Genomic DNA, 26,402 nt, shown 5'->3' with positions numbered 1-26,402 from the left:
GATAGAATAAGATAGCAATGATGGCTGTACAGCACTGTAACTATACTAAAACCCACAATGAACTTGCATACTTTAAAATAATTAAAATGATGAATTTTGTTATGTGAATTTTACCTCAAAAAACTTCTTCAATCTTAGCACACAGAGACAGCTACTCCTTATTTTGCATATTTCATTTCAATCTTTTTCTCTACAGTTAAGATCATACTATATTTAAAGTATTTTAATGTTTTTCACCTACAAATTACATCATAAGCATTTTGCCAAGTTGTTAAACTCTTTGTAAACAATCATTTTTGATAGATATATGTTGTATAATATGGATGCACTGAAAGTTATTCAGCGATTCTTTCACTTTAGGACATAAAGGTGGCTTCCAATATTTAACTACCCAACTTCGCTACTATGCTGTTGAAATTAACGATCTTTGTGCGTAACACTAGAAGTGCATGTACGACTTTCTCTACAGGTTTTTGAAAATTAAAATATTTGGTCTGAATTAGAAACCATTTTCGGGCTTTAAATACAGTTGAAGCTCATTTCCTGAGAGGTCACACCAATGACTATACCCTTCTACAGTCTACGAACAACCCGAAGACTCTCTCCAGCCATGGTTAGTATGCAATGTTAAGTTCATATTACCATCTCGGATAACTTAATAATTGAAAAATAGTATTTTAAAAAGAAGATATTCAATTTCATTAGTAAGCAGTGAAATACAAACTAAAGCAACAATAAGGTACCACTACCCACTCACCCGAATGGCTAAAATTGAAAAGACTAACAACACTAAGTGTTGGTAACGTGAGCAATGTGTTCTCATACATTGATGGTAGAAGTGTAAATTGGTACAATCACTTTGGAAAACTATCTCGCATTATCTACTAAGGCTAAACATATATATACACAGCTTACAACCCAGAAGTTTACTCCGAGATACAACAGAAATGCTCGCACATGTGCACGAAAAGATATGTTAATAAGAACATTCTTCATTACAGCCAGAAAATGGAAACAACTCAAATGTCCATCAGCTGTGGACTGAGGTATAGGCACAAAATGGGACATTACATAGCCATGGAAATGAACAAACTGCAGCTCTATGCAGCAACACAGATGACTCTCACATGGCCAGATAGAGAATATGTGTTGTATGATTTCATTTATATAACGTTCAAAAACAGGGCACATTAACCCGTGCTGCCAAAAAATCAGGGGAGTAATCACCTTTGGGAAGGAGGGAAGGAATAGAGATTGAGATGATATGCGAGGTGCTTCAGGGTGCTGGTAATGCTCCATTTCTTGGTTGGGGAAGTGGCAACTTAGATGTATTCACTTTCTCACAGTTTGTTAAGCTGTATAGTCATGATTTGTGCTCTTTCCTATATATTATATGCTGCAATAAAGCTAAAACAAGACATTTTTGCTTCCATTTGCATTTCTCAGATAAGGAAATGTTCAGTTTCTTTGGTAATTAATCAGCCATCTGTGTATCCTCTTTTCTAAATCATTAATGTACTTTGTCTATTTCTCTTTTGGTGTCTTAAGTGAGTACTATCTACATGAGCTCTTTCTATATTAAGCATATTTATCTATTATTTTTTACCATGGAAAAGTTTTTCTATATTTTTGCTTTTTAATTTCCCTTGTGATTTTGGGGGTTCAAACGTTTTTATTAGTCAAATCTGTCAGTTTTACTTTATAATACATCATTCGCTGCCAATATGCTCAGAAAACCTTTTATCCAGATATTAGAGAAATATGAATATATCTCATTCCGGTTTTTTAATGATTTTTAAAATCAATCTTAAAGTTGTTTCAAAAGTAAATTCTCCTCTATTGAAGTAAAGCTATTTTCAAAAGGCATTTCCCTAACACAGTAATAACAATAGGCACAAGGTAGTTGTTCAAGATACACATGCTGGTCTGCGGTCATGCCACCCTGAATGCACCCGATCTCATCTGATCTCATCTGATCTCGGAAGCTAAGCAGGGTCTAAGCAGGATCTAAGCAGGGTCTAAGCAGGGTCAGGCCTGGTTAGTACTTGGATGGGAGACCACCTAGGAAGATCAGGTGCTGTAGGTGTAAAAAATAAATAAATAAAAATGAAATAAAATAATTAAAAAAAAAGATATCTTTGCTGATTGGCTTTTCTTCTTGCTCTCTTAAATCTGTACTATTTTATAAATAGTTTGATATTCAAATGAAGAATATGAAAATTAACAAAGGTTTGTTAGCAACCGATAAGATCCAGAAAATACAAAATGTCACTTTTATGAAAAAGAAAATGTCAGTTAAAAGTAAGTTAAAAAAAAATCTTGGCTATTTGTTTTTGGGGTGCTGGAAAAGTTCTCTACCTTGAACGGTGGTAATTACCAATGGTGGTAATTACAAAGTGCATATGCTCGTAAAAATCCATTGGGCTATATATTTAAGAATTATGTATTATGTTATGTAGGATGTTAAAATTAAAACAACCAAATTGCTTTTAGTTGAATTTTAATACCAAATGTAATGTCTTTAAACTACTATTCTTCTAGATCCAGAATGAATATTTAGAATTTAACACACAGTGTTAGAGGTTCTGAGTAACACTGTTCAAAATATCAGGAGAAATAATAACCACTACCACCATATATTCTATACTTATTCCATGCAAGGCTCCGTCAGAGAAGGAAATGAATTTAAGCTCTCAATGTATGAATTATATTTCAAACAAGCCAGTAATATTCCAACTCGAAGTAATCTCAAGTGCATATGAAAAAAAATGAAAGGTTAGAATGATAGATCTAAGCTGAAGATAACATAGAATTTGTCCTAAGAAAAAGGCATAATGTTTAAAAACAAATTATGTAGAGTCAAATAATAAAAGGCTCTTTGATGAGGAATACATCAGATGCAGGAACCCTGAGTTCAAGGTTTGTCCCCAATTTCGTGCTCCCCTGTCATCTGCTGGAGGCCCTGAATGGAAAGGCATACCGGCTAATTCCGGAGCTGGCACAAGCTGCTGGACCACCCCGACCCTGTCCTTAGGAGCGCTGAGAGCAACCCGGAGCACTGGGCAGACCATCCTGGTCATGGGAGGTCCGATTCCAACATTTTACTAATTTGGTAAATTATAGTAAGTAACTCAAAAAAGGAGATCAGAGGACCAGCTCAGAATGGTAGGAGCCCACTGTAACAAACTATACAAATGGCAAAGAACTATATTTAAGAAAAAAAAATTTTTAGAACTGCTAAAAATACAGTCCTTCAGTGTTGTGATTCTGAAAAGACAACCCTTACATTTACACAGATAGGTGAGCTGCGGAAAAGCTTCCCAGATATTTTACTTTACCCTCTTTATTTCTTCTTAGAATACTTTATACATACAAAAAAAGTAACACATATGTAAATTACATATCACAATAAATATAATGAATACCCATGACCCAATTATCAGACTCAAAACGGAAAACACGACTCAAATCATGGATCTACCTATATGTGCCTCGGAATTTCTGATAGGACCCACCCTTTTGCCATCATTATGAGCTGCTGGTCTACGGAAGGATTTTAAACTCATTAGCACAAGACAAACTCAGGGCTGGGCAAGTGCCTTCATGTTAAGTGGCTGCCTAGAATGCTGTGTGGAGGACCGGAGGCCTTCTTGATAGGAGAGAACACGGCCCAAGGTGGAACGAGAAGTGTGGCATATGTGCCCAACCCTGGCCAACTCCTTCAAAGCCTCATCTCCTTTCTGAAAACCTACTCTGTGTTTCAGTCACGCTTAAGTGTCCTGAATGATCCGGGCTTCTGGGAGACTCTGTTACACATATTGCTCTCTTTCCTTGGAATGTATTTCCTGCCTTTTTTTTTTTTCTTGAATGACTTTTCTTTAAGTCCCAGGAAGCCCTCCTTGATCTCATCAAGAAGAGCTGGCCACATTTTCCTCTGTTATCTTCTAGCACCTCTACTATAAAATTTTCCTAGCTTTAATTGCTTGTTGAGATATCTGTTTCTCTCACTAGACTGCAAGTCTATGCCTCTGGAAGGTAGGGATGATGAACATTCTTTATATTCCCAATGCACATAGCAGGTACTTAATAAATGCTTTTTAAATACATGAATAAATATAACATCAAACAATTAGCAAAGTATTTAGTTGTGTATTCTGAAAAATCCTTTCACGTTTAATCTATAAAACTAAGGCAAGCACAAAAGGAAAAAGAAAATAACTTGGGCCTTGAGTTGATAGTCAGAAGAGCAGTTAAGAATACCAGGGGAAAAATGCTTGAGGAAGATTTTACAAACACATATACATATATGTATATACATATAATATAAATATATATATATATTGGATATCTATGTCATAGACATATCTATGATATATATCACAGTAACATTCCACAGAACATATAAAATCTATATCAGTAGCTTATTCAATATTTGTAGCTTCGATTTCAGCACCTCTCTAGAACACAATGATAACCACTTACTGGCTGTAAAGTTCTGGATGCCTGACTAAGTTCTGAATGAACTCATTCAGTCCTGCTCTTCTCTGTTTAATAAAATCTGTTGAGAGAGACATAAACTGTTAGGATTATTTATGTCAGACTATTTAATTATCATCAATGCAGTTACATAAGAAGAGGTAAGTACAAGATAGTGATGTCTGATTAAGAAGCTATTTCTTAATTCATGTTTCTTGATATAGAATAAAAAACAAATACTTAGAAATATATATGTTTTAAAATGTATAAATCCAATGACTATAGAATTAAAGTAAAGCAGATGACATATCTTCCAAAAGAAAATTCTCCAAAAAAATGCTTATTTTAGGTTCTAAAAAAACCTGGGAAGGTATTTTCTTTGTCCAACTCCTCATGTACTACCAGGTAACAAATGAAAATTAACAGTATGACATTGGTGACTGAAAAAATACACTAATTAAAAAAATACACTGGGTCATTTTCCTAACAAGTCACTGTACAGCATCTTCAAAGCGTTTTGTCTGTTGATAACAGGCTCATGCAACAGCAGTTTACAATGAAGCGTAAGCACAAATGTTTCTAGAAATTAGAAAACATTACTCAAATATCCTGTTTCTGCTACTTACTAGTTAACTGACCTTGACCCTTTCTAAGACTTGAATCCTTACTTGTAAAATGGAGATAACAATATTTATACCTGTTATAGGATTAAATGAGACAATGCACATAAGTTTATAGGTGAATGCTTGGTAGACAGAAACAGCACAATTTTTAGCTATTACTATTTTTATTGTGGTCAGGTCAAAATCCATCATCCTAAACCCTAATTCTTAAGAAATACAGATGGTCTCAGACATACAATGGTTCGACTTACATTTTTCAACTTTACAATGGTGTGAAAATGCTAAGAACTCAGTAGAAACCACACTTCAAAGTTTAAATTTTGATCTTTTCCCGGGCTAGTGGCATGCAGTACAGTATTCCCTTGTTATGCTGGGGTGTGGTAGCAATGATTTTGCTCAACTGCAGGCTAATGTAAGTGTTCTGAGCTTGTCTGAGGTAGGCTAGGCTAAGCTATGATGTTCACAGTAGGTTAGTTATGTTAAATGTGTTTTCGACTTCAGATGTTTTCTATTTATGATGGGTTTATCTGGTCATTAACTCCATCCTAAGTTGAGAAGCAATTGTATACTCTAAAAATTGAAAAAGCAGGAGATTTGAGAGAATGTCTCAAATGGTGAACGTCTTGATAAAAACCTATCAACAACATTCAACTTAACAGTGAGTTTTGGTTTTGTTAAATGATTTCTACTCAATAAAGCTTTAACATACAGTGTTTGTCACCAAAATTATGGATTGTTTCCAGTCATGTAGGTTTATTTCCATTTCTCAAATGTATAAATATAAAAGAACAAATATAAATTATATCTGGTCACTAAGATCTAGAAGCACTTGGAACTTTTTTCTTGTTCGACTATGAAATTGTTGAAAATTTTCAGGAAGGTATCTTGTAAAACTCCAAGGGCATTCTTTATGCCACCAGACAATAAAGCGTATGTGAGGTTTACATTAAAAACTATACTTGCTAACTCTCCAGTTTCCTCATGAATGCAGTAGAGGTAAAAGAAGCTACCTTGTAGTTACAAACTCAAGTGAAAATTCTGCGTATATAGGGGAAGTGAGAACCCTCACCAATCTTGAATACAATGTAAAAGAAGAGAGGGCCACAGGGGATCCAGCAGCCTGGGGGGGCGGGGGGGACTAAGTTTTAATTAAAGCAAGAATGTGAAAGAAATACGAAAAAGATAAAGTTTGTTCATTGTGGGTAGAATTCTACACGGCCCAGTGAAAAGGTGTGGGAGGGAAAATGATGGTACAAGCTTAGGTTATAGAGAGGAAGCAGTCGAGATAAGCAATTTGACCAAGAAAGCAGGCATGTAAGGAATCACAGTTTTAATGGGTTACACAGCTACAAGCACATTAGTTGAGGAGGTAGGATGGAGTGGAGGGAGAGCACTCTGGCTTGTTGGGATTCACCTATGGCACAGACAGATGACTTTTCTGATAGGATTTCTGTCTATAAGTAGTTATTTGTGACCTAGACTGCTTTCTTGGATTCTAGTGAAAAGTTCCAGGCTTGAGCCTTCAGACATACAGGCTCCAGGCTCCTGAGATCCTTTGTGTCATTATGCTTCCCAAGGGTGAGCAATAGAACATTTTCTTGGTACTCCATTCGGAGGGTTGCAGGGTGCTGTGTACAGAGTATATGTTAAATAAATGTTTCTCAAGGTAACAAAGAATGTCCTTCAGGATTAGAAAAGTACCCTAAATTATCCCTAATGATCGATAAAGTTATCTGAAGCCAGACTGCTTAAATTTAACTTCCAAATCTGACATTTACTAGCTGTTGTGACCCTGGTCAAATTAATCAACCTAACTGTACTTCAGTTTCCTTATCCTAAAATAGAGATGATAATAATAATAATACCCAACTCAAAGGGTTGTTGTGCAGATTGAATTAAAACATGTAATGTCTTTAAAACAATGCCTAGTGCACAACAAGCACGTTCCTGAGGCATTATTTTCATAGAGCATGAGATCAATTAGCTTTGTAGAGTTTTGTGCCACTGTACAATACAAAAAATATGTGAATTTCATCTTCAAACTTCAGCCATCACTTATGGCTCATCTATGAAGTTATTGCTTACCTGGATCAAAATTATCACCAAATATTCGCTTGGCAGGAATCTTCAGGGCCATAGCAGGAAACTGTTTCTTTAACTAGAATTTTAAAAAATAACATTATATGAACTTAATTTTATAAGTCTTCTAGTTATTCATGCACCAAAACAAAATACAATCTAGCTGAAGAAAACTGGACTTTGGGTGGTAAACACACAATAGAATATACAGATGTCAAATTATAATGCACTCCTGAAAATTATATAATTGTATTAACCAATGTTACCCCAATAAACTTAATTTTTAAAGTTAAAAAAAAAAACAAAATACAATCTGATTAACAAGAAAATCCATCATAAGACAAACTTTTAAATATATCATGATCAAATGTGCAATAGTAAATTATACCAATAAAATACCAGACTGTCTAATCATCCTAATATTGTCCCAATATAGGCTTGGACAAGCTACTTAACATCGCTGTGCCTCTGTTTTCTTGCCTGTAAAATTTTAGTACTTATCTTATAGGTTTGTTGAGAGGCTTAAAAGAAATCATTATGTTAAATGCTTAGACTAGAATCTGGTGTGTACGTTATGAATCCATATTACCATTCATTACCTCAAGGGAGAGGTGACCTTTGTGTTCTATGAATAAATTGACAATTGTTTTCTATGAAAGCTCGCTAATTTTGCTTTCAATATCCTCTACTTTAGCCTTCTCTCTATTATTATTCTAATACATTTATCAGATTTGCTTATCCCCAGAGAAGGAAGAAATTGGCCCTGAAGAACTTAAATTTAGGGCAGTAAAGTCATAAAAATGGGTTAATGCTTATTTTTATTGTAAGCTTCAGGTCAGAGAGCCACATACACACACACAGAAACTATATATCTAACTACCAACGGACAGGAAATAGAATAGAAGAACGTATTAATCACTCTACACCATGAGCATGCTATCAGCAAAATCCAGACTGAAAAGTCTGCAGACAAATATCACTGTTTATTCAACAAAATATCTGTAAAGAAAAGATAAGAGAGATGGAGGGGGAAATCTAGGAATTAAAAGACACTTGACAGACTTATCAACCAGTCACACAAACACTGACTGGTTATTTTACATAAAGACATTATCATTAGTTTTAGGTGTCATGATGGTATTGTGTGTGTATGATACTAAAACATTTACAGATGAAATGATATGATGTATAAGTCTGCTTCAAAATTACAGTGGGCTGGATAGGGACAGAGATGAAAGAAGAATTGCCATGTAATTGCTGAAGCTGGATGGTACATTATATTATTTTCTATATTTGCACTAGTCTCTGTTTCTGTAGGTGTTCAACAATTTCCATAAAGAAGTTTTAAAATGTAAATGACAGTCAAAAAACACATTTAAACTGACAAAATGCTTACAGATTGGAAACTACACTTTTTGTCTTTTATTCTAAAAGAAATATAGGGAAAGAATTTGTATTTTCAAACTGAGGGAAATCCAGGCCAGGTTTAATCTCACTTCAGCAGTTTGAAAAAATGATATTATTCCTGTTTTTTTTCTTCACCCCTTACCACAGGAGGCAGAATTGGAGAGTTATAAAATGAGAGAGGTAGACACAGAAAATGGGGAAATAAGAAAAAGATGAAAAAAGAAAAATACAGGAAAAATGAGGGATATAGGTAATAAAAACTACTGGTTAAGGAAAATTTTCTGCAAAAAACTTACGATGGGGTGTTTTATGGAAAGAGAGAATGAAAAGTAACAAAACAAACTCTCCTACTTTACCTTTATGCTTAAAGATACTCAAATATTAACACTCCACCTAATTAATCAATAGTCATTTAAATCATGAAACCATCGCAAGGATGCTAAACTTTTCTCTCACATATATCTCTACACGCTTCAGTTTTCAGATGACATCCCCTACACTCCTCCCGCTTTTAAACAATTCTACAAAGGGAAGCATGTTTAGAAGGTAAATCTGGCCTATATAATCTCTTAAGCAAAGTGCAAAACGAAATCTCAACTTTTAAGTTATTAGTAGTTCATTAAACAAAATCTGATCTTATCTCTCTGAGAAGTTCATAGAAACCCTGTGTGAGTGCATACATGTGTTGTTACCACTATTTTACTTTTACCTGAGTATAACCCAGGTATCCTCATAAGTACAATCAGATCTGTACAATTATCAAAAATGCTAATAATAATGGTATCCAAGAATTTCAAATCGAGATAGCATTCAACCCTCACCCAGCCTCCAATATAAGCCCTTTAAAAAACAAGATCACTGAAAAATTACAGCAGATATTGTCATGTACAAACTCTAACGGGCTATTATTTTGTCTCAAAAGTGGGACCTCATATATAGTCAAAAAGACTGTCTCAATATCCTTTGATTGAGCAATACTTAAAACTATAGACAATAAGTTCAGTTGCATATGTATTAAAAAAAAAACTAACAGAAGAAAACAGTAAAGCTAAGAAAGTGTTGGGCACTCAGAGATAACATGATAATTACAGCTATTAGAGAGGTAGGTAGAAAGGATTTATTTCTAATATTCTATAACATTAAAATGTATTTTAAGCTGCACATGTCGTATCTTCAATAGTTTATTTAAAACTTCTCAACAGTCCCCACTCCACCTTTTTTTGTAAGAATTCTAAAGTTCAAATACTTTTGAAGAATCTGTTACCCTTTTCTGCTTGTCTGATATATGAGTATTATTTAATCATTCGAATAAAATCTCTCTTATTTTAGAGTTTTCTTTGGTGTTTCGTTTTAAAAAACCTTATAAACTATTACTTACAGTATTGTAAAGCTTATCAAACTCTGCATATCTCCTGAAGACAAACCACTCACTCCTGCCCACTGAGACCAGAACTTTATAAACCTGTGAGAACAAAAAATAATAAAAATAACACAATAAAGTTTGATTACAAAAAACACATTAGCTACTTAAATATGTGAATAATCTGTTTCCATACTCATGAAATTGATATTAGATGTTAATGTTTATATGATTCTCCAAGACACACAATTATCTTATCTTGTTGATTGTAATATTTTATTTTTAAAATGTTATGAAATATTTCTGTAATTTTCAGAGAATATAGTGAACACATAATGTACTCATTATTTAGATAAATTCTAATATTTTTCCATTCTTGTTTCAGATTTTTTTCCCCAAGAATAAAACATTACAGATTCAACTGATGATATTCTCCCTGTTTTCCTCCAGCAGTAACCATTACCCTGAAATTATAAAGTATTTTAAAAAATGATGCCTGGTACATAGTAAACACTCAATTATTAGTTCTCCTTTTTCCAGGTCATCTTTTATACAGTATTTTTCAAACTAAGAATTCATCATCAGATTTCCTACTGCCACCTACATGCATTTAATATTTTCATACAGACATAATTGCATATAACCATAGTCAACAACCCTATGAAATAAGCAGAAAAAATATTACAGCTCCCAGTATACATATGAGGAAATCATGGCCCCCCAAAAATGAAGTAACACTCTCAAGTTCACAGATTTGTGAGACTAAGATCTAAATCTTCTAACCTTCCATGCACTAGAACCAGTATCAAATCATCAACAGTTATAATATAGAATTAACTTTCACAAGTCATCTCATAGATACTCTTAGATTATAGTTCAATGTACCAATGCAGAAAAATCTATTTGGGATCTCAAAGATCTTGTATCATTTCTAAGAGAAAAATAACAAGAATACAGATTTATGAGGAAAGGCTCTACTGATGAATGGCTCGGGTTGTGAGTGAAGACTAAGAGAAAGAGATATGAGTTGCTTGGAGTTCACAATAAAATGGCCCATAGTCTGTTAGACAACTTAAAATAAACCAAGTTAAATTTAGAAGATGGGCATATAAATATGTATAAACTATCTTTTCCCATGAAAGACTGGTTAGCAACACTGACAAGTTCATAGTTAGATACTACTGTGAGAAAGGACCTCCCTGATACTGTATGTGATCACAGTGCACGAATTCTGTAGTATCATCTGAGATATGGGTACATTAACAGGCCCACAGTAGGAAGAGTTCCAGAATGTAAAGCTACATCCCTCTGTGAGAGAGGGAAAAAGGTCTCACCTGGAAGGTGAAGCAAAGACATTGGTACCAGACACCTGGGTAGGTGATGAATCACTTAGACTAAAAGAAAAAGAGCAGCCAAGCATCCTACATGAGCTACAGGGTGGTGATGTGGCTCTTCCAGTCTTAACCAAGAAGGTACCCAGCGGTCATAGAGGAAGCTACTGGGTGTAGGACGTTGGGATTGCTTGTAAGGGGATACTGCTCACGTGAGAAGAGTGCAGAAGCAGAGGGTCCAGGACCTGGCCAAGGTGCCAGTGAAGGTGAGCCCTGCTTCTAAAACTAGCCTACAGATTTATCTCAGCAGCATTCAAGATTGCATACTCCTGCAGCAGGACTGCTACAAAAGCATCAGAAACCTAGGTTTACACAACTGTGAGCTTCTTGAATTATTTGTGCTAACTTCCTGGTATGGCAGGGTGGCTTCCCATGGTTACCCAAGCACAGTCAAGACTAGAACCCAAGCCACAGTTCCAGGCTGCAAATATATTTACAGGAACTAAGATAAAGCCCTGGGAAGTTATTAGCAGTATGATTTATGAAAAAGGTCTTAAGTTCCAATAAAACACCAAAAGGCAAAAAAAAAAAAAAAAAAAAAAAAAACTCTTCAAATTTTAAAAATACTTGCAAAAAAAGCACACAAGATTCCACAGAAAGCAGTATAACACTTACTAAAATATGAAATTATCTTAGTTTTTTTTTTTTAAATCCTTATTGTCTGTCTTGCCCCACCAGAATGTAAGTTCCTTGAGAGCAAGGACTGTGTCATTCTTACTATCCACTGTATCCCCAGTGCCCAGAACAGCATCTGGCATACCAAAGAAACTCAATGGCAATTTGTTGAGCAGATAAATGAAAGTGTAATTTAGACTTGGTTTACGTCCAGACATCCTAGGATATGATGCAATTCTCTGTTAGAAGCTTCACGATATAGAGCTATATAAAAGACATATGAGAACTAGAGTACAAAAATATTATGGAACAGTAAGTAACACAATGTCTATCTTTGTTCCGAAGTATAACGTAGGCACCTGGGCCTGCTGAAGCTGGACACAGAGTCTGTGTTGGGTGGGGTGGACCCTATCTGTGCTGACCAGAACCAAGCTTCTTGAGGACTGAGGAAAACACTGTACTGATCAACAACTAACACATGAACTTCGTACTACTGTTCATTCAACGTCGGTTCAATAGATACTTCTTGAACATCCATCTCTGTTCTAGGTACTGGTGAAACCACAGTGAAGGAAGTTCTTGCTTCAAAGGAACTTGCATTCCAGTCCGGGAAGTCATACACAAATAAATACAAAATATGCCACGTGGTGATACTGCTACTAAAAATTTGAATAGGGTAAGTGGGACAGAGAGTGAAAGGGGTAGGATGGGGTGTGAAGGTGCTAGTTTATACACAGGGTGGTCAGAAAAAGCCTCTTTAATAAAGCAACATTTGAGAATGTGAAGGAGGGAAATGAACACGGTGATTTGGACCCAGCCTTTGGGAACTCAGGGGCCGGTTCTGGGACAGCGGAGTAAGAGAAACACTACAGGCCTCCTTGACCCTTTCACAGAAGACATGGAACTACTTCTCCCATTAAAAATAGAAGGATATATTTGCTATGTATGAACTTCCCTCAAACTTGGCAGGAGGCTATGCCCTTGAAGTGGGTTATGGCCCAAAGGTAAAAATAAGGACAAAGAAGAAAGAAAAACTTTCACACACTCCACTATTTTATCCAAGATACACTACCGACTTCTTGTTCGCCATCAATGTGATGTTTCTAAAATTTTCTTATATGTATGTGAAATAAATAGACAATGCTTGTTAAGGTATTGCTACAACATAGAGACTGAGAGTAAGCAAATGGCCAGAGGAAGCACATTACCATCTCTCTGCATTGCGACTGGGTGCAGGGTATGGAGCTGCATTTATTAAGGAAGGGAGAACGGAGGATAGAAGGGTTGTTTCCAGCTTCTTGTCTGGGACTTTGGGAGTAAACCACCATTTGGGGGCTCCGGCTCCACCTACTTAAGAAGGCAGAATGGAGTGGTCAGGTGAAGGGTTTAACGCCTCAGCTTTTCCTCGGCTCTCATGTGAAATGGACTCTGAGTTTAAAGTCACTTGTCATGAGGCTCAACTGGCAGTGGCCAAGTGACTCCTTGGTCAGAGGCTGGGGCAGACCACTTGATTCAGGAGCAGGTGAAGGGCATGTCCACCTCTGTGGGCTCTATAGCCACTGAGAGCCTAGGGGAAGCTGAGTCGGCAGTGAGTTGCCACCACCATGGCCAACCTGACAAGGAGCAGAGAGCAAGTCAGTTCATCGACTGTAGATGCCAGAAATGGATACCAACAAAATGCCCAGGGCTGAATCAGGTACGTCAATCACAGCTGGATGTTTGTCAAACTAGTCACTACACCTGGAATGGCAAAGATCTAGGGGGATAATAAGAGTGCCAGAGCCGTCCTTCATCAGGCTGCCGTGAGGTCAGTCATCAACTCAACAAACGCTGTGAAGGGGGACACCTCTCCTCTCACAAACTACGATGCCATGCTGGAGAAAAAGTGTGCATTCAAATAAGAAAAAGAGCAGAACTGGGCATTTTTACTTCAAAGAACTGGTTAAATTTTAGCTCGGAATTGGGTTAAATGAATTCCTTCATACCACTCAGTGGATGGGGGTTTACAAGGAAGACCAGATCAGTTGTAGATGAGATAAATGACATTTTTTTCAGGGGGAGGAGGGCAGGAGATCTCTGTATATGTTTCATTATACTAATTAGCAAAGTGACTATTCTCCAATAATAGACATTGATATACCGATTCAGCAAATATTCATTGTGCTAATTCTTTGTAAAGCCCTATGGTAGATACTGTGGTGAGAAAAAGTAAAATTAGAAATGGGCTTTGCCTTTAAGGTAAAAAAAAGAGATACGATACTAGATTAAATATTTAAAAAATTGAGGTAGAAAATGATAAAACGTTCTAAGAAAAGATACAGAGGAAATTTTAAGACAGTGGTTCCTATGATGGGATCGATGACTTCCAGAGCCCATTAACCCCTACCCCCGAGAGAGCACAAATATTATGTGCACATGTTGAGATCTACGTGTATGCATATTTTGTGGCGAGAGGGTCTATCGGATAGTTTCATAAGCTTCTCTAAAAGGATAAATAAATAGGCAAAAACCTGCTCTGAAAAAGAAATTGTATTATGTTACAGTACCCGGGGAAGACGGTGGAGGATATATAACATTGGAAAGGGAAGTACAATGTGGATATGTGGAGACAGGGAGAGGATGTTCTGGGTTAAAGAAGAAAATAGAATGGGAGTGTTCTCTCTGTTGCATTTTCCCATAAGCTTTACATTACATACTTACAGTAAACCTCTTCTTTTTCTCTCTGTGTTCATCAGAGCTGGGAATGCTTACGCTTGGGCAGCTTTCCTTGTAGTCCATGGTATATCCCTTTGGGTTTATTGCCTCAAAAGGACACCAAAAATGAGTCCGAAGAAATAGTCAGCAGAGGACAAACACAATTAGCTAATCCAAAACACAAAACCTCTTGAGGTAATGTCCAAATTCCATCATGCAACCTTAACCAACAGGAAAAAAAAAAAAACAACTGATTAGCAAAACAATTTTAAAATACCATGACTTGTCATTGCTTGTTCACAGGACCCATTTTATGCTTATTCTGATAGGAATTTACTTTTTATCGTAAGTCTCCACTCAGGTTAGAGATTTAGTTTCTGTTATGTCCCTATCAATAGCTAAACCACAGTCAAACATTGGCGTCCCATCTACCCTGCTTTTATGCTAAGGAATTCCGAGAGCTTCTATGCCACAGGTCCTGTGGACTGGGGGTTACCTCTCACCTAAAAAAAACTCTAGTCTCCAGAGCAGGGATTTTCCAAGTGTGGTTTTCAGACTTTTGCATCAGGGTAAACAGGTGTAGCTTGCTTCAGATTGAGATCCTATGTAGTAGCTAACTATTTACTTTCATTTTGCAAAAGAGGCAACTGAGACACAGGTTAAATAATCTGTCCGTAGGATCTGAACCCAGGCTGTCTGGCTCGAAAGTCCTCTTAACCACTGTGCTATGCTTTATTTTAACAACTACAGATGATTCTGATGCACTGGACCCCTCCCTGGTCAGAGACATTACATTAGATCTTCATACAGAACAAATAAATTATGTTAATATTATCATTCTACCCATGGATAAAGGGCTTGAGATGTCACGCTGATGTCACCTTTGCTACACACAGCAGCTCATATTCTCCATGGACACCAAATAATATCATTCAAAGGGTGAGTTTGCCAGTTTCTCCTGGTGATTAATCTGGGAGTAGAAAAGGTTTCCCAACACTGTTGGTAGAAGGGGTGCTTCACCAGGTGCTGCTGGTTCCCACCCCTGCCCACAAGGGCTTAGTAGACAGTCCCTTTGTTAGAGTCCCTTCAATTTAAGTGTGTCATGTGACTGATGCAGTAATTGGGACCAAGAATGACACCAAGAAACAGACCCTCAAAAATGGGATGCATGTTTGATGAATCCCCTGATCACCTTCCCGCAGAGGGAGGGGATAGGAAACTGATCATCTGTACAGTGATGTCATGATCACTCAAATTTCCTCCCATGGTATCACAAGATGGAATGCAGGAGGTGGGCAAGGAGCTGGAAGGAAGTCCAGTGCTGATTTCAAAGACTGTGACCTGAGCTGGGGCTGCTTCTAGTTGTCTTTGAGAATGTGCAAAAAAACAAAGGACAAACTGAAAACTGTGAATTCCCAAATAGATGAGTGGAAAATCTATGGCTGTTAGATTGTTTTCTCTTACAGCTGCTAAACTGACAGGACCAAGGATCAAGCCCAGGGTTTGAGGGTAAGGGTTGCAGAGGCAATTAAACACACAACCCTGCAAACATAAGGGCATCTTATGCTAACATAAGGTCACTGGCTGGAAAGGGGAATGATCCTGAATCATGGATGTAGGCACCTGGGAGACACATGAGGCTAAGAATGTTGAACTCCTTATATAACTGAACATTCCTGCTGAAAGCAGCAACCTACACCCCTCTGAGGAGACCCAGCCTCCCAACTCCTCCCTTCAAAACCCCATCAAGCTGTTTCACAAGGGGATGCTAATTCACCTCACTACCTACTCCCATCATCCTTCATTGCCTCATTATGGTAGTTAGATCCCAAAAGAAACCAGGAAGAAGTTCAAAGTCTACTCTGAAGGGACACTGTCTTCATACTGAAAAATTTGCAAAATCTCAACAATTTTTACCAGCAGGAGTCTGAGGAGCACATATGGAAATATATTCAAAGGATGCTAGACCAAGGACTAAATGTGATTACTGTGACCCTATACATGGCCCATCAGTGTATCCCATCAGTCTGTTTCCAGACTTTCCCCAATAGGGACCTGCAGCCATCCATGAGGGTCCACTGGTGAACAGGAAATGCATAATTCTTCCAAGGGTTACTGGACACTAGCTCCGAACAGCCACATCCCCGGAGACCCAAAGCACGGTCCAGCAGAGTGCCCATCTCGCTCTAGAGGGGAGGTGAGAGAGAAAGGCAACCCTGATGTCTCATGGTGGGTCCAAAGGGACCACGGGCCCATCCTTTGCTTATTTCTCTAGTCCTAGGCTTTTAGTGGAAACAGATGTGCTTAGTAACTAGCCAAATCCCCACACTGGTTTCCTGTCCAATGTCATAAAAGCCATTATGGAAAAATGGGCCATGAAGAAGTCCCTGGAACTTTCCCCACTCTCCTCAGTAAGAAAGTAAACTCCAAACTACACCACATTCCTGGAACAAGCTCAGAAATTAGTATCAATATCAAAAACCTGAGGATGCAGGGGTGTTAATTCCTATTCCATCCCATTTAACTTGCCTATTTACCTGTACCAAAGCCAGAAAGATCTTGGAACACGACTACAGATTATTATAACTTTAATCAGATAGTGATGTCAATCACAGCTGCGATTCTAGGTGTTATATTTTTTTTTGTTGGAAAAAAACTGGCATAACTCCTGATATCTGGTAAACAACTACTGACCTGGCAAATGTTTTCTTTTCTGTCACCATCAGTAAGGACAGTGAGATGCAATTTGCCGTCAAGTGGCTAAAACGGCCATACACTTTCACTGTCTTACCTGAGGGCTATGTCTGCACTTTCATAATAAAGTCTGGAGGGACCTTGGTCATTTTGATATCTCACAGATCCCCAACCTGTTCCATCACACTGATGGCATTATGTTAACTGGACCTGGTAAACAAGAAGCAGTGAGCACCCAGACTCCGCTGTGAGACACAGACACACACACAGACACATGCACGCACACACCCACACACTCCAGAGGATGGGGGATAAAAGCTATGGAAGTTCAGAACTCCACCAAATTGATGATTTGGTCTTAGAGTGGTGAGGCAAGATATCATGTCCAAAGTGAGAGAAACTGACACACCTTGCACCATGTCCACTGAGGAAGAGGTAAAATAAATGGTGAGCTTCACATCTGGGTGTGCTGCTCTGACCTGTTTCCTGGGCGACCCATGATGCTGTCAGTTTTTATTGGAGCCTGATCCAAGAGAAGGTTCTACAGCAAGGAAACCTGCCCTAACTCTTGGGCCTATGCCTCGGCATACCCAATAGTACCAGAAATGACATGACAGACAGGGATGGGGTAAGGAGCTTCTGATAAGCACCAGGAGAAGAGTTGTACTGTCAAAAGCTATTGTCCATTTGGTTCCTGGCCTGCTTTCAAGCCTGGGTAGAGATCAGATTGATACCTGCTCATGGGAACCAAGAGACTGTAACAAGAACAGCCCATCATACACAGAAAATTATGTGATCCACTGAATCATAAAACTGGACTGTATAGCAGCATTCCGCTTGGCATAGTAAAGGCGAGACTAGGCCCGAGCAGGTCTGGAAGGCACAAGTAAACTAAAGGGACAGATGGCTCCCCCCTGGTACTTGCTCGCCTTCCATGTTACACTCATGGGGAGGATCCTACACCCAGTTGGCAGAGGGGGAAGAGACACACCTGTTTATGGTTGGACATGACCATGTGCTAGCACTGGCCAGAGTTGAGAGGGTGGTCTTTAAATCGAGCAGTGAAAGGAAGCCATATGAAGGGAGAGAAGTCTGAGCAGGGCACATGGTGGTCCCCCTACATGCTGAGAGAGACTCATGGGGGCATGACCAATAGTACCAGTCAATGGGAAACTGTGGCAACCCCCAAAAAGATGGGACTACAAAGGACCTGGGTCCTGTGGGAACAAAGGTGTGGGTCACCACACCAGTGGACAACTCTGACCAGCTGAGGTGCTGGCAGAGGGTGAGGGGAACATAAAATAGGTACTTGAAGAAATAGGTGTTATCACCAACTTGAGCCAAAGGACTAGCTACGGTGCAGAGACCACAGCAGTTTTATTTCATTTGAGTTTCTTCCCTATGAAGAACACTGGCAGTGGTTCCAGCTGGGAGTATGCAGGAACTGGATGCAGAGACTGAGAGGACTTTGTGTTTCCTGAGTTAGGAATGTGAGTCTTGTGCTCAAAGTATAAGAGTGAATACCAAGGGACAGAGAGAGGAGGACTGTGCTGGACATTCTCTATTTGCCTTTTCAGCTCCAGCTGCGCCCTGCTCCACACCTGAGGACACCGACCTGTACAGCCTGTATCCCACAGCCTCCCTGGCCCTCCAGCTGCTGGCCGACTTCATCCAGGGAGGTGCTGGCAGGACATGGGTGAGGGATGAGGATATAACTTCCTCATCCTGCTCCCTCCTGGGCAGGCTGAGTGGGGTAGCTGCTGAATTCCACTCTCTAAGGCCAAAGCTCGTGTCAGGCAATCCTCTCTTGTGACTACAACGCTTCCAGGGATGAAATGCCACGATTCTTGACCTCAGGTCCTTGGGCAAGTTTAAGTTATTTGAGCCCTAGCTTCCTAATCTAGAAAATGGGGCTAGCAACCTTACTTCATATGGTTGTCCTAAGGATTCAAGGTATGTGTAAAAGACTTAGGTTTGTATATGTAGTCGATAAACTAGATCTAATACATAGCAATTTGTTTCCAATTGGTTTTTATTCCTTCATTCAACAAACACTTAAAGCATTCATCATGTACTAAGCAACAGGAAGACAAAGAAAAGAGAAAAATCCTACTTGCAAGGAATTTACCTAATGGGAAGAATGATAAGATTTCAATAGATGGCTAAGTAAGATGTTAGATGGATGTATGGTACCCTATGAAATCAAAGAGAAGGGCCACAGGTGCGAACTATCACATATTCCCAGCCTAGCTACAAATAAAGACAGGTAGGTATGAAAACAGAAGTTTGAAAGAGATCACACTTGTTTGCCTCAATTTTCTCTGGAAAAAGGAGCTAGAATCACATGCTAGAAATGAAGATGTTGCTGTCAAAAAAAAAAAAAAAAAAAACAGAGAGATAAAATCATTTGCCCAAGCCAGGATTCAGGTAACACACGTTAGAGCAGGGGTTCAAATCCAAATCTGACCAACTCCAAAATCTATGTGGACTTGTTTGCTACACCACATTAAGTAAGGTTTTCCTTTCCCTCAAGCTAAATCAAACCAGCAACCTAACAGTACTTAATACGTAGTGGCTAAGCTTATTACAAGCCAGACTGTGTTTTACGTGTGTTAACCTGATTGCGCCTCACAACAGCCCTACTGACACGAAACCGAGGAAAACTGAAGAATCAAAAGATGGAAGTTACCTGCCCCAGGTGGTGGAGTCAGGACTTGAACTCAGGTTTTCTGACTTCGGAACCTTAACCCATTGTACCACACTGCCTCTACAACATATACATGCTCTGAAGAGTCCTCAGGGAAGCAAGGAAGAAGGCTCATAAACTTATTTTTAAGTGGTTACAAGTGAAATTATGAAAAAGCAACTCTTCTATTACTGTAAATTTAATATGTTTATTCTATAACACTGAAGCAATTTAAATTCTGCAAAATCATCTTCTGGCCAGGCAACCAAACGAAACAGAGTGAGAAGAGGGCTGACATAAGAACCCCATAACTAAGAAAGACTAGAACAAAAGCTACGTCATTCACATGGGGATAAAAGCTGGAACTTGGAGAGGTTCATAGGAAACTTGGGCTTTTTAAAGGAGAAGCAGTGAAAGAATTTGCCTTCGCTCTGCTGGGGAATCACAAAATAATCCTGTAGCTCAGTCCCCGGGGACAGCTGGCGTGCCTAGGAGGAGGGCACGTGGCTCCAAAGAGGAAGTATAAATATTCACCAGAATGGAAGATCTAACCTTATCATCCAACATGCATCAACTGTGATGAGCCCAACAAGATAAAAAGAAGTTGCTCAGGTGAGAAGAGAACTTGCAGAGCCCTGCCAGATCTTAGGAGGGGCAGTGACGAGCAAGAGTAATATAACAGCTAGTAAATATTATATTTGTAGTGGTTCTCATCAGGGGGACGTTTGGCAATGTCTGGAGACACTTTTAGTTGCCACGACTTGAGGGGTTGCTAGTGAGTACATGTCAAGGAGGATGCTAAACGCCCTACAATGCACAGGACAGCCCCAACGACAGAAAATTACCTGACTCGAAATGTCAAGAGTGTTGAGGTTGAGAAACTAACATTTATTGAGCACTAATGCCAGGCACTGCTCTGAGAGCTCGCATCTAACACATCACTTAACCCTCACAGCAACCCATGTGGTTAAGTACCATTATCCTGTTTTGACAAATGAAGAAACCTAGGCGATGAGGAGAACTTCCACATGATCAGACAGCTTTCAGTGGCAGCACTGACATGAACACAGCTCTGACCTGAGAGTCTACTGTCTCTCGGTTTCTTACGGTACTGCTGCATGCATCTTCTTCTCAATCACCTTTGGAGATCCTGAGCTGAAGAGAAGAGAGCACCACCGCGTGTCCACGAGCAGCTGGGTTACAGAAAGAAAGCCGCACACAAGAAAAGCAGCTTTTCTAATTCTGTTACCAGAGGAGGGGTCAGGTCTGCACGTGTCAGGAATGGCGCATCTTCCTCTCCTTGAAACTTCCCGCATCAACATCTAACCACGAGCTCGGCACGAAGTGAGCTCTGAGTGTTGATCCCATCACAAGGCCAATCAAGAGCTAAATTATGAAATAGAGAGGACACAAGAAAGGATGCTATCGCAGGATATGTTTTTTTTAAAAGGAGAAAGTCTTTTAAAAAATAGTATTAATAGATCTAAAATTTTTTATGTGGGGGCTATAAAAAACAGAAATATGGGTAAAGCTCTGATAGAAAACTGTCCAAATTCATATTATATCAAAATTGTATTGAAAAACACTGCTTAAAATAGGTGAACATCAGTTAAGGCTTTCAAAAAAAGCATCTTCCTCTTCATCGTCATGCTTATCTTTTGGCCACTGCATGTAATTAGTGTCCTGGATCTTGTCCATCTTTCTTTCAGACAGCCGAAATTATTTTATAAGAAGGTCAAAAGGTTCTTCTGCTTTTACTTCTAAAATATAAGCAAAGAGGTTCTGAACTCCATTTCCTTCATATTTTACAAAGACTGTTTAGTATTGACTAGTGGACCCTAACCAAGTTACAAGGTAGATAAATTCATTAAGTGCTACGATGCACTCTTAATTAATATAGTAGAGAGAGGTGGTCAGCAATTAGCACCAAGACATAAAGGAAAATTAAGAATGAGCTTGTTCCACAGGGAAGGAATTAGTCCAAGAGGAGCTACAAGTTTTCTTCAGCAGGGGGACGGGACTGGGCACGGGGTGTTTGGAAGCAGAGTCCCAAAGGAGGGAGCTGTCAGACCCAGTCAAGGAAGAGACGAAAGAAAATCCAGGCACAGACCCTGGGCATGGCCAGAGGACTGGTACGAACACAGGTTTGGGATCTGGGGACTGACCCCGAGAATAAGAAAAAGAATTGAGAGTGGGGATGGGACAGGAATTATTCCTAAGAAGAGACGAGGCCAAGCGTGTAGGTTCCATTTTAAACTACATTAAAAGTACCACTGCAGGAAATTCTGATCCAAACAAAATGGTTACTTTACTAAAAGCCTACTACAATAGGATATAATCTTTATCTGTTTATTTCCGCCTCTCAGAATACCAGCTCCAAATACATCCAAAATGTTTCAACAGAAACAAAGGACATCTTTGTCACATCTGTAAATTAAGTTCATTGCAGAACAGATTAAAAATCTAGCAGGGTCTGCCAGTGGAAGATACCTAGTAACCTTCTCACACATACATACATCACATGATGAATCAGTTACAACTTTTCCTGTTTTTCTTCCTTACTAATATATCCTTCCTCTAACTCCCACCCCACCCCGTTCAATTTTCCCCTCATTCTGCAATCATAAAGTAGTTCCATTTTTTCCTAGATTTAGCCATCCCTTTGAGATATTTTATTTGTCCTGATTCTTGATAAAGTAATATGTGAATTAAAAATAAAATATGTGCAAAATATACAGTATTGGGACACAATACAGAAGAATAGTCGGCACCCAACAATTCCACAGGAGTGTCCAAGAACCTCAACAAAAGTCTGTCGATTCCCTGAAACTGGCTCCATTTCATGACATACATTTAAGGAAGGGACTGAGTGTAGAAGTAAATGCTAACAGTCTTTTGTTCTCCAACACTAGCATCAAAACTGACAGGATAAGAAAGAAGACCCGAAGCTTACTCCAACTGATAACATGACCCTCCGCTGGTTCTAGAACCGGAAGAGCAGCAGCGTGCACTGCTCTGTCCTCGGCTTCCCAGAGTCACCATCTTGGGTTCCCAGTCACCAGAATGCCGGCCCTCTTCCTGGCTTCTCAAGTTTTTCCATGGGGAAGCACACCCCCAGCCTGTCTCCCAGGGCAGATGTGAACAAAGAACACTCTCGAGGATGATTCCTGGGGAACTGTGACCACTGGGAGAATGATGGGTGGGTGGGTGATGATATGAGACAAGAGAAAAGCAAAGGGGGAATTCACACAGAACTAGCAGTGGTAAAATCCTGAGGGCCCTAGAAGCTGAGGGAGAGTTGGGAGGATTCAGATTAAGGAGGCACCAAAAACAAAAACAAACCACAAACAACAATTGCCATCACGCCATAGAGTCTCTGGGGAGAGCCTCCAACCTGCTTTCTCTTCTTCCATTCTGACTCCCTGCCAATCCATTCTTTCCACAGTAGACAGAGTGCTTTGTTGTTTGTTTGGTTTTTTTTAAATCACTGTAAATCTAATCATTTCACTCCTTTGCTTAAACCTTTTCCATGGTTTCCCACTGTCCTTAGAATAAATCCAAACTCTGAATTGTGGCTAACACTACAGCAGCCCACATGGCCTGACCTTCTCATACCTCTCCAGCCACAACCTACCAGGGCCTCTCACCCCTCTGGGCACCAGAGTCCTGTCAAAACAGCCCCTTCCTAGTTCTCACACACACTCAACGCCGTCCCATCTCCAGCCTCTTGCACCCGTGTCCCCTCTGCCTTGAATGCTTTCTCTTCTCTTCGCAATGAAGTCTTCGTTCAAATGGCACTTCCTCCAACAAGCCTTCATGACTATTCTAAAGTGCCCCTTCCCCAAATCAATCTTGTCATCATCCCATTTTTTTTTCCATTCCAGTATTTCTCACCATCTAGGATTGAATGTTGCATGTTTATTGAGAACCTCCTTGACAAGAGTGTAGAAACTGTGACTTATTCATTGTCATATATTTAGTATGCCCCAACACACATTTAATACACAATTAATTTTTAATTAATTTAGTCAACAAACAGGTGGAGAGAGGCACTTGTAAAGTCCAGTTTGCCAAAGTGTACAATTGAGATCTTCAAAGTAACCCCTGGTACATCATCCCTTCGTCAATCTCCCGAGTCATCACTTTCTCCCTCTTTACTAGATCGATCCCATTATTATACATATCAAAATGCCACATTATCTTAATAAAATCCTCCCTAAAAACATAGATTTATTTACTTAACAGATACTTACACCGTGTTTACCATGTGCTAGGAATATATAATTAGTTTGTGCCCCAACTTTTATTATTTGTATGAATGATCTTATGTAGTAACACCCTTAACTAAAGGCTTTTTTAAAAAAACAAGGAGAACTCAGGGTAAACACAGATGCTTACACAGTGTGATAAAGGGAACTTTACTCTAAAGCAAATATTTGCTTTTAAGAGCCCTCTTCTGACAATAAAACTTTATATTAGTTCCAAATCCTGACCTTACAATATGTTATTAGTAAAAATAATATGCGGAATTTTACCTTGAAGTTCTAGCATTTCAAAAATCAGGACTTTTATATATATTTTCCCTACCAACTTTTTCCTATCAATAAAAACTGCAGCTTCATCCCAGGAAAGATAAAATAAATTTAGTACTTACTATCCCTGTAGGTACTCAAAATCAAGTACGAAGAAAATACATCAGGCTAATGCATGCCCTCAAGTGGGAAAACCCAACCTGAGATGTGGGAAGCAATAGGAAAAAATAAAAATTAAACTGCAGAAATGTCTACCAAGTTCTGGAAACAAGTTTTAACCTATTGGAAAAAGATCACGAGTAAAATAAAAACATTCACTCAACTGGAATGTGAGCAAGTATATGTCTGTAATGAAAAATGAAGCAAAATATATCCAACCAAATGTTGGTATCGAACTTAATAAAACTGGAAGCTTCAACAGTGGACAAATTCAAGTATTTTATATCTCTCTCCTTTCTCTGAAGGACTAAAAGTTTCTGACGTGTTTTCTCCATATATCCACAAAAATAAACGAAGAAGTATGAACGTCTTATTATTTTAACAAAAAAGGGAAAGAAGGTAAACTACTTTCTGCAGCCCAGAAAGAAAAGAACATTCAGTCCTATCCAGCTCAGAAAACAAAGCAGGGAGACAGGATTACTTGTGCCGAGATGCGAAAACAAAATAAAGCTTAGGAATAATATCCCAAGAAAATCCAAAGCTGCAGATGTTGCTCCATGAAGTCGGTGTTGTCCTATTGCTTTCCCGTGTGAGTTTATTGTGCTTATTTTTTAACTTCTGCCTGTCCATCTATATGGGTGTTTGGGATGTTTTTCACCCTATACCTACTCCCTTTGGTGAATCCAGATCCCAATATATTCATTTGAACTTTTTTTTTTTAATGCCTACAGCACCTGGTCTTCCTAGGTGGTCTCCCATCTAAGTACTAACCAGGCTCGACCCTGTTTAGCTTCCGAGATCAGACATCGGGCTTGTTCAGGGTGGCGTGGCCATAGACCAGGGACCATGGCTCCACTGGGGCGCGAACCCAGGATCTTCTGCATGTAAAGCAGATGTGCTAACCGCTACACTATGGAACCACGTCCAGAATCTTTTTATTTAGTACTTAATTTCCCCCTACTCTCTTCCTTAATTGTCCATATTGTAGAAATGACTGTAGAAGTGCAGTATTTAATGATTTAAAAGCCTATTAAATAGAACTTTAAGTTCATTTGTATTTAAAAATCAGATAAGTGGGGGTGTGTCTTATTTTCCCTTTAAAAAGTAACTGGAATTGGTGTGTGTGTGTGCTTCTTGTCCTCCAGGAGTTTATATGTAGCAAAAAAGACAAATGCCCGAAGAAGTACAATTCAAAGTTGACTGTGATAAATTCTCTAAGAAAGCTTTGAAAAGTCACTGAAATTCAGGGGAAGGAAAAACCGCTTCCAACTGAACTTATCTAGGTATGTGCGATGGTGGCAGCATGTGAAGGAGGTTCTGAAGGCTGGGCACACAAAACAGAAAAGGCCATACAGTCCTGGGTACACACAGGGAATAGTCATTTGTCCATTTTGTCTGAATTCCTGCCCACCTGTGGGGAAAAAAACTCACTCATTAATAAAAACAGAAAGAGAAAAGTGGATTTGAGATCAAGTTGGAGAGAAATCTGAACGCCAAGCTTCTCGCTCTGGGTTTCATTCTGCAGACGAGGATGTGGAGGCATCTGAAAAGGGAATCTGAGGGGCTGGAGGTGTACAGAACGAAATGAAATGGAAGAGGGCTTGAAGAAATAAGGGCTTGGCAGCAATAGGAATGGCATGTTTGCAAAAACACGTGAAAAGAAATAAGTCAGTATTTCATGTGGAC

General features: G+C 38.9%; 1 protein-coding gene and 2 pseudogenes across 8 annotated transcripts in view; 1 reads left to right on the top strand and 2 right to left on the bottom strand.

Moving 5' to 3' along the window:
• Positions 1-26,402, bottom strand: part of SGK3 (serum/glucocorticoid regulated kinase family member 3) — a 106,930-nt gene that overhangs the window by 28,288 nt on the left and 52,240 nt on the right. For 7 of the 8 annotated variants that reach the window (XM_039841792.1, XM_039841797.1, XM_039841794.1 and 4 more), the window contains 4 exons: positions 14,652-14,866; positions 9,964-10,047; positions 7,185-7,257; positions 4,483-4,558 (listed from right to left, as the gene is read on the bottom strand). In XM_039841792.1, coding sequence (XP_039697726.1) covers positions 4,483-4,558; positions 7,185-7,257; positions 9,964-10,047; positions 14,652-14,729 — 311 coding nt within the window. In that variant the 5' untranslated portion in view covers positions 14,730-14,866. Of the gene's footprint in view, positions 1-4,482; positions 4,559-6,513; positions 6,728-7,184; positions 7,258-9,963; positions 10,048-14,651; positions 14,867-26,402 lie in introns of those variants that run through there. The other variant, XM_039841800.1, reaches the window with a different exon arrangement.
• LOC120585604 (uncharacterized) lies at positions 1,925-2,086 on the top strand (annotated as a pseudogene).
• LOC120585601 (uncharacterized) lies at positions 25,439-25,554 on the bottom strand (annotated as a pseudogene).

Source organism: Pteropus medius, unplaced genomic scaffold (assembly GCF_902729225.1).
Source record: "Pteropus medius unplaced genomic scaffold, Ma_sr-lr_union100, whole genome shotgun sequence".
Taxonomy (NCBI): Eukaryota; Metazoa; Chordata; class Mammalia; order Chiroptera; family Pteropodidae; genus Pteropus; species Pteropus medius.
This window is presented reverse-complemented; position numbering and strand designations above follow the sequence as displayed.